At 42.7% G+C, this 8,660-nt stretch overlaps 1 protein-coding gene across 1 annotated transcript; it reads right to left on the bottom strand.

The window, feature by feature from the left end:
• Nucleotides 1-4: 4 nt before the first annotated feature.
• On the bottom strand, nt 5-7,311 carry atic (5-aminoimidazole-4-carboxamide ribonucleotide formyltransferase/IMP cyclohydrolase). The gene is made up of 15 exons (XM_054770990.1): nt 7,031-7,311; nt 6,731-6,857; nt 6,487-6,630; nt 5,831-5,919; nt 5,589-5,740; nt 4,889-5,045; nt 4,627-4,752; nt 4,444-4,551; nt 4,283-4,368; nt 3,728-3,817; nt 2,099-2,224; nt 1,919-2,011; nt 1,668-1,850; nt 412-567; nt 5-314 (listed from the first exon to the last, which is right to left on the bottom strand). Exons 1-15 carry the CDS (start codon nt 7,047-7,049, stop codon nt 195-197), a joined length of 1,776 nt encoding a protein of 591 aa, XP_054626965.1. The 5' UTR covers nt 7,050-7,311; the 3' UTR covers nt 5-194.
• Between the last annotated feature and the right edge of the window lie 1,349 nt (nt 7,312-8,660).

The raw sequence follows: 8,660 nt of genomic DNA, 5'->3' as shown, positions 1-8,660 counted from the left end.
AAAATACTTGAATGATCTCAGTTTATTTCACACGGAATCATCACTAACATACTGTAGAAGGATAGTAACTTTGATCTGTTAGTTCCACAAGCCACTTAGAGTGTTAAAGTATAAGGTGGGAATGTTTCCATGATCAGTGATAGACAAAACGTGTGCAGCATTGCATTGCGAGCTGAGTTATAAAGCACAAGTGCTCAGTGATGGAAGAGTCGCGTGTTGGTGTGCACCAGAGTGATGCCTTGCTCGTTGCAGGCGTTGATCACCACCTGGTCTGCGGCTGAACCTGACGGAGCTGCAATATACTCAACACCACTCTGCAAAACACAGCAAGGATGATGATAAAGTATTGCAAAACATCGCTGTTCAACACTGTATTGACAGTACATTAACGTTCCGCTGCGTGATATTTACCCGTTTGGCCCGATCAATGTTATCTCTGAAGGGGAAAAAGGCATCAGAGCTGACAGCCACCGCCTGCAAGGAGCTGATCCAGTTCTTCTTTTCAGTCTCTGACAGCATGTCAGGAACCTCCTCAAACATCGACTTCCAAACAGCAAAATCTGGGCCCTGAGCAAAAAAAAAAAAAAAAGTCAAAATGGCATCACATTTAGGGTCGCACGGTGGTCTATTGGTTAGCATGTTGGCCACACAGTCAGTTGAATCTCTGTTGGGCATCTCTGTGTGGAGTTTGCATGTTCTTGGGTTTTCTCCGGATACCTCCCACATTTCAAAAACATGCATGTTAGGTTAACTGGCATGTGAATGAATGAATGAATGTTAGTGTGAATGCTTGTTTGTCTATACAGTATGTGCCCTGCGACTGACTGGTGACCAGTCCAGGGTGTACTCCACCTCTCGCCTAAAGTCAGCTGGGATAGGCACCAGCATACCCAGGCGACCCTAGTGAGGATAAGTGGCATAGACGATGGATGGCATCGCATTTATTATTTAAATTAATATAGTTCAACAAGTAGGAAAATTTGGCATGTATAGCTTCATTAGCTGTACACCCGTCAGTCACAACTGCACATAAGTTATAAGTGCAAATATACAAACAGCTGTCAGATTAATGAAAATGATTAAAATATGAGGCAACATTCCCATAGGCCAGATGTACAATTAGCTCATATGCTTTTATGAAACTGAATTGTTTCCATTATATAAGATGAAGGAATGTACAATCACTCTACAGTATTACAAATTTAAAAAACAGAACACATTTTCCAGCATTTTACACATACATTAGTTAACTGGATGATGCTCACTCATTAGAGTAAGCAGATATTTTGTGTTTTGCTTCCTGGTAATTGTTTATGCATTTTTAAAACTGAACATAACGTGAGTAAATGTTTATGTTAAGGGCTTGTGCAATAGAGATAAGTAAGTCATACATTATTGGTAATTTGCTGCACTGCAACGTACTGAAAGGTGTTTAACATTTTGATTACTTTCTATGCTGCCGCTCTACAACATGTATGCTGACTCTTGCATTGATCTCATTCAACAGTTTAGGTTTACCTCATGATGTCTCCAATGAGTACAGTTGCATAAACGGGTATGTACCATACCCATTTATGCAACTGTACACATACTCACAGGTACATCAAGAGCAAATTGTTTCTAGAGTTTGACATGTTAAGCGTGCCTCTAGTACAAGAAAACCATACCTCTCCAATGGTATCGCTGACATACTGATCGATGGCGTTTGCCATCTCAGCTCGCTTCACACCGCTACGGAACTTCATGCTCAGCACACGAGGATGGTGTCTGAGCCACCAGTTATCAGCTTTGTCGCCTGCCAGTCGTGTGCAGTGGATACGAGACTGCTGGCCCGCACCGATCCCGATCACCTGATGAAATAAGAAACTCAGTCAGATTCTGCTCAGTCAGGGTCTTTTTCCTCTTTGATCTGCGTTACCTGTCCGTCTTTGGCATAGCAGACCGAGTTGGACTGAGTGTACTTGACAGCAATGGTGGCCACAGTGAGGTCTCGCATGGCTGCTTCAGCCAGCTGGTGAACACAGTTGCACAGAATGATGTTAGCTTGAAAGGATAAAAGGGTCAACAACGAGGCGCACCATGAAACATTTGTGCTCACCGAACCCTTGGAGACAACATTACTGAAGAAGTCCTTATTGATAAGCCCGCTGTTCCTCTTTTGTTTGAGATAGAGGCCAAACACCACTCGCACTTCAGTGTCGTCAGGCTCGTAGTTGGGGTCCATCTTCAGAAATGACACACAAGATCCAAATAATACATTTCACCACAAGCAGTGGCCACAACAATACAGTAGGTACACCTGCTAGGGATGCACCAATGCGATCCAGATACTTGAATTTGGATATCTGCCAATAGGGATACTATTCCGATAGCAGGGCTCTGCGTGCTTTGTATTACTGTAGCATCTATAAACATTATAAGCATGACAAGGACGTCAATCAACAATCACTTTACTGAGCAAAATAAGTGACTGTGGGCCACAACCACACCAAAAGAATATCAGAAAACAAGGATGTCTCCACACCTGCCGCACAATGCCCGCCCCCAACATCATTATTCTTGTTGCTTTTATATCATGCTGTAATTTAGTCGCCTCTACAGGCAAGTATGATATTGTAGACTTTGAGGTCCGACTGTGTCGGTGAAGGCGTCAGGCCGCACGGTGGCCTAGTGGTTAGCATGTTAGCCACACAGACAGGAGATTGGGAAGATCTGGGTTCGAATCTTCGTTGCGCGTCTGTGTGGAGTTTGCATGTTTGTCCCGTGCGTGCGTGGGTTTTCTCTGGGTACTCCGGTTTCCTCCCACATTCCAAAAACATGCATGTTAGGTTAATTGGAGACTCTAAATTGTCCATAGGTATGAATGTGAGTGTGAATGGTTGTTTGTCTATATGTGCCCTGCGATTGGCTGGCGACCAGTCCAGGGTTTACCCCGCCTCTCGCCCAAAGTCAGCTGGGCTCACCCTTGTGAGGATAAGCGGCACAGAAGATGGATGGATATTTTCGAGGTTAAAATGTAGAAAACCAGTTTACGACCTTTTAGCATTATTGTAGTCAACCTTTACACTCGTAATACCCAATGTGATAGACAAAATAAAACTTAAACTAGCTTAAGGCCGGCGCGCAAGCCATTTCAGACAAATAAGACTCACGCTCGTGCATCACTATAAATGTGTTACAAGGGGACCTGAAAGAGAGGTGGGCAGGATGTGATGTCTGGGGTTCAGAGTTGAGTTTTAGCTTTTCTGCAAAAGTAGCAAGTGTTTTTGTTATGGATTTTTAATCATGGATTATTGTGCCTGAGATCATTCAAATGTGCAATAATTTCCCTACAATAAAGCCGATAATGAGCTTTTAACGCAAATGTCGCAAATTTGCAACACTACTGAACTTGCTACGTCATGAAGTTAATACTGTGCTGCTTGCAGGTCTAGGAAACTTCTGATGCGTGATTTAGACTGGTATCGGAACCCAATACCGGATTGAATCGGCAGCATCCCTAACACCTGCACACTAATAACATCAAATACAAAAGGTGCATCAAAAATATCCTCTGTGGAAGTGTCAATCAAAACTGAATACAACCTTTGTGAAAGAAGAATTTATTCTACAGGTTTTATATTAAATCTCACTTAGATTAGGAATGCATACTATATATGCAAAATGTATCCAGTGAGTGGCAATGTGAATACCGATTACATTTTTTTTTTTTTAAAGAATCAGTCACCTGAAGCACGCAGTAGTTTCCATTTTTCTTTTTGGACAGGATTCTGAGGGCCTCCTCGTCATAACCAGGTGCAATGATTCCATCAGATACCTAAAAGAGACAAATAAAACATTTAAACCACAACCTATTTAGAACAGAAAGTGTTTTTGTTTTTTTTTTAATACTAGGGGTTCATACTCAGTTCACGAGACGAGACGAACACGAGATTGGGTCTACAAGAACGAGATTTTGACATGACTTTTTTAAAAAGTATAATTAAAAAAAAAAGACAATATATTGCAATCTACTAAAATAACGTTACACTCTTCTGCACTCTGTGTGTATGCTACCCCTCCCACCGAGACAGACTGACTGACAAAGGGCTCATCCATTTAAACCAATGCACAGAGTGAACTCTTTTCTTGCCTGTTTGGAGGCAGGAGTTAATTAATTAATGTACTTATTAATATCCCAGGCCTAGTGTCCACAGGACATTTTTTTCTGAACAAGACATCCTGTCACGTTTTAATCTTGCGAGATCTTATGACACCCCTTTTCAATACCATGTGGTTTTACCTCTCTTGATATAATCTTGGCCGTGGGGACATCGCACACGTCTGATACAGCAATGAAGTCGCCAAAGGAAGACATCCTGTCAGAACCTGAGAAAAGAAATAAAAGGTTAAATGTGACTAACATGAAAAGTTACATCTGAAGTAAAATTGAGATATTCAGACCTCTTGCCCTGGCATAAGCAGTGGCCAGCGGGGTGAGGTCCTTCAGCATGTCATGGACCATGCACACCCTGGCCTCCTCCTCAGTCAGGGGAACTCCTACAGCAGCTCCTTCATATGAAGAAAATGAATTATTGCATTTTCCACCAGGATTTATCAAAGCACAATCTGTCACGTCTATCTTACCAGCAGGGCTGACGTGCTTGAAGGATGTGGCAGCGGCCATGCCAAGAGCGCTCTTCAACTCCCGGACCAATTGCCACGCATTCAGGGCGTCACATAGGTTGATGAAGCCGGGGGAACCGTTGACCACTGAGAGAGCACAAAAGGATGATTAGAACACTGTGACTGTCTTCCTACCTAATAACAATGTTCAGCTGAAACAAACACACACACTACTTGTATGCTAGAGGTGAGCATATTGAGATGAATTGTGCGAAGAGGGCACCTTTGAGAGGGAGGGTCGGGCGTAACGTGTAGAGCTGGGCGGGTGCTTGGTGCGGGTTCATGCCGTAACGCAGGGGCAGCTGGGAAAGGCCACGGCTGTACTGTCCACGAAAGTAATCAGATATGGCGTCATCATACTGGGCTGTGTGTGTGAAAGCCTAGGGAACAACGAAAAGAAAATATATTACCGCTTAACTGCATTGAAATTTACATGTGAGCTGCTACTACAACATTAATGCTCTTTTCAAGTACATAGGGTGAAGGGTCACATGGCCTTAATTCTTAAACAGAGACCGAAATGCTTGAAACAAGTGGACCTCGTCTAGGGCCAATCACCACCTCTATGCAAACGGCATGAAGGAAGCTTGTGCATGCAGCAGTGTGTGTGTGTGTGTGTGTGTGTGTGTGTGTGTGTGTAGTTTGCATGTACTCCTCTTGGTTGGGTTTTCTCCGGGTACTCCGGTTTCCTCTTAAACACCCCAAAAACATGCATGTTGGATTATCTGGAGACTCTACATTGTTCATATGCGTGAATGGTTGTTTGCCTATATGTGCTGTGATTGATGGTGACCAGTCCAGGGTGTACCCCGCCTCTCGCCTAAAGTCAGTGGGGACAGGCTCCACCTCACCCGTGACCCTAATGAGGACAAACTGTTTGAAAAATAGATGGATGGATTGTCAAAAACACACAATATTTTTACTTTGAGAGCTAAAGTCCTGCGCGTTTCCAGGGTGGTATCTTTGTCTCCTGAGCTCTCCATCTCCATAGCAACCAATGAATAATCAGCAGGGTCACACACAATTGTGACCCGTGCATGATTCTTAGCTGCAGCCCTCAGCAAAGTTACACCACCTTATAGAAAGGGGAAAAAAACATGTTGGCATTTAGCATTTTAGTGAAATTTAATGGGGTTGTTTAACTTCACAGGAATGCACAACTCACCAATATCAATCTGCTCCACAGCGTCTTCCACTTTAACATCCGGGTTGGAGACTGTCTTGACAAATGGGTAGAGGTTGCACACAACCACCCTAAGAAAAAGCAAGCAGAAGACACTCGTGTTGTAACTCAGAAAAACATAACTATACTTATTAAGGCTTTTTTCCTTAATCCAGCACATAGTTTCATCCTAATAACTCTCTCAACACATACATCAATGTTCTTTAGACATGAGTGAAGATGACATTTGTTCCTTTTCAGTCTGATTAAAAACATACTGCACAGTATATAACAACCAGGTTATTCTCCATTGTGAGTGAGGATCTGTGAATGAGTGCATGTGTACCTTGGTCAATCAATAAGCCATCAGCCAATCAGTTTTACTTATCAATACAAGTGTCATGCAGATTTCTTCAACAAAGGGACCAATGACAAGTCAGACATGATCACACTCCTATTGACCTAACACAAACCAGAGTCACAAGACCAGCTTGTGGAAGCAGCAGATTTCCAATTAACATGCTGCTAAATCAACCACCCGTGCTTCCTGGTCACACTTTAAAGGTTGTCTAACCTTTTAAAACGTACACATTTCATTTCATTTGATGTTCAAAACTATGTGGATGATGTTCAGTTTATCAAGCTACTTCTGTTCTCACCTGACCAGGCTATAGCCCAGCTTGTCCATGTCTGCAGTGTCACTGGAGGTCCTCCTGGCAAGGATGCCTCCATGGACTGCGGGATGGAGAGTCTTCACACGGCCTCCCAGCATCTCTGGGTGTCCAGTTAGCTCAGACACGTCCCTGTAACATACACACAAGTGCGATAACTTGTACAACGTGCATAAAAACACATATACACTTAAACGAGACACTGTTGTGTTGTTTGGATTACAGCAAATACCTGACAGCCAGTCCAGCATCACGCAGAGCTTTGGCAGTCCCACCTGAGGCTACCAGACACAAGCCCACGTCCACCAGCCTTTTGGCAAACTCCAGCAGCCCACTTTTATCCGACACACTCAAGAGTGCTGCGTGGGGCACACAAACAGTTCCTTCACTAAGAAAATACCGCAAACTTTGGGCGAGACTTGAACGCACCACGTTGGCTAATGTTAGCAATTAAGTTAGCACCCCAAATATCGCTGAGAAATAAGTGTGCAGACAACTGAAGCCGAAATCAAACTTGAGGATCAAAACTCACCGATTTCTGAGGAGGCCATGCTCACAGTAACAGTGTCAAGTTGTAGTAGTAACACGGAGATTAACAAGGCTACCACTGAACACTTGCACCACGGACAAAGTCAAATCTTCAATATCCACGCTTTTTAATGCTTCTTCATCATGTGCTTCAAAAAGTGCTAAGTCCCGCCCTGCAAAGTCGGCCCGCCCCCGGACATCATACGACTTTACCCAAGCGGCAAACGTCATTTTTACATCCAGGAAGTACGTGCATTGTTGATCGCTAACACGTACACACCAAAATATATACATTATCACAAATAAGAACCATTGAGGAATCTTTAAGGAGAGGAGGAAAAGGCTTCTTGAGACGTCATCTGTACTTCTGTGTAGAAGGTGTCGGACGTTTCGCTCCTCATCCGAAGAGCTTCGTCAGCAAACTAATAAGTGCTGGTAGCTTAGGCCTTAAATACAGTAAGAGTGGGCGGAATTGGTGTGCCAACACCCTCCTCCTATTGGTTCGTTACACTAAGCCTGCATTCCTCATCTTTACAGTGGTATAATCCTATCCTGTTATTCACACCTACGATAAAAGGGAAGTGTCGCTCCCTGAATTGGGTATGAACGACTCTGATACTGGCTTGTTAGCATCTATTGTTCTGGCTCGGCCCTGCCTTCACCTCATTTGCAAGACTAAGAGCTGTGGGTTTTGGTCTCAGTACCCTGCTGAACACAGGGTCCAAATTGAACCTCAAACCACCATTCCGATTCAATGATGGGTTCTGTTGTTTGACAAAAATAGCTTCCTTTACTCCTCTTTCAAACCATCTGTTCCATCTTTAAGGAGAGGAGTGTAGCATTTATAAATGTGTATCAAAAAATCAAATAGATGTGCATTATAAAAATTATGCATTACATTCTTGAAGTCTCCAATTGAGTGTCTTTAAATGTGTTTTGTGAGCAAAAACGATATTTGAGGATGAGAAAATATGTGTACATACTCACTACATATAGTTGATAATACACATTTTTCATAGTTATTAATATTAAGGATGGTTGCAATTTTGGGGACATTCCTCAACATTCAGGCGTCCTTCATTTCACCACAAGAGAGCAGCAGTGGACTATCACGTTGGCTCTGGTGACGTTTTCAGTCATTACGTTATATGATATACTATTAACTGCAACATACACTCCTGATGAAAATCTTAAGACCAGTTGAAAAATAGCTAGAATTTGCATTCTGCACATTTGGATCTTAATGAGATTGGAAGTGTAGCTACAATATGCAAAAGCAAGAAGGGGGAGTGAGACAAAAAGCATTTTGAAAAAGTAATTTATTGAAAACAACAATTAAACTGAAATAGGCTGTTTATCAGCTGATCAAATGCTTAAGATCATCGCTCAAAAAATAACAAAAAACTCTGCAAACCAGAACAACAAATGTTCTCAGTAATGAGCTTCACCGTTCTTGTTAATCACTTCAAAAATTGCTTTGGGCATGCTTGATGCGAGTGTTTCCAGGAGGCTAGAGGGAACATTGCTCCAAGTGGTGAAGATGGCTTCATTAAGGGCATCAACTGTCTGGAACTGATGGCCATTTTTATAAACGTCCCTTGCCATCCATCCCCAAATGTTCTCTATAGGATTTA

The sequence above is a fragment of the Dunckerocampus dactyliophorus genome, chromosome 3, assembly GCF_027744805.1.
Source record: "Dunckerocampus dactyliophorus isolate RoL2022-P2 chromosome 3, RoL_Ddac_1.1, whole genome shotgun sequence".
Classification (NCBI taxonomy): Eukaryota; Metazoa; Chordata; class Actinopteri; order Syngnathiformes; family Syngnathidae; genus Dunckerocampus; species Dunckerocampus dactyliophorus.
Note: the sequence above shows the minus strand (reverse complement) of the source record. Positions and strands in the feature narration are given on the sequence as shown.

What these genes read in the sequence shown, in the direction of transcription:
- atic (XM_054770990.1), bottom strand. An exon ending in GCAGGACTTTAGCTCTCAAA is followed by an intron (nt 5,046 to 5,588) that starts GTAAAAATATTG and finishes GTTGTTCCCTAG; the next exon opens with GCTTTCACACACACAGCCCA. An exon ending in CAAGCACGTCAGCCCTGCTG is followed by an intron (nt 4,552 to 4,626) that starts GTAAGATAGACG and finishes CTTCATATGAAG; the next exon opens with GAGCTGCTGTAGGAGTTCCC.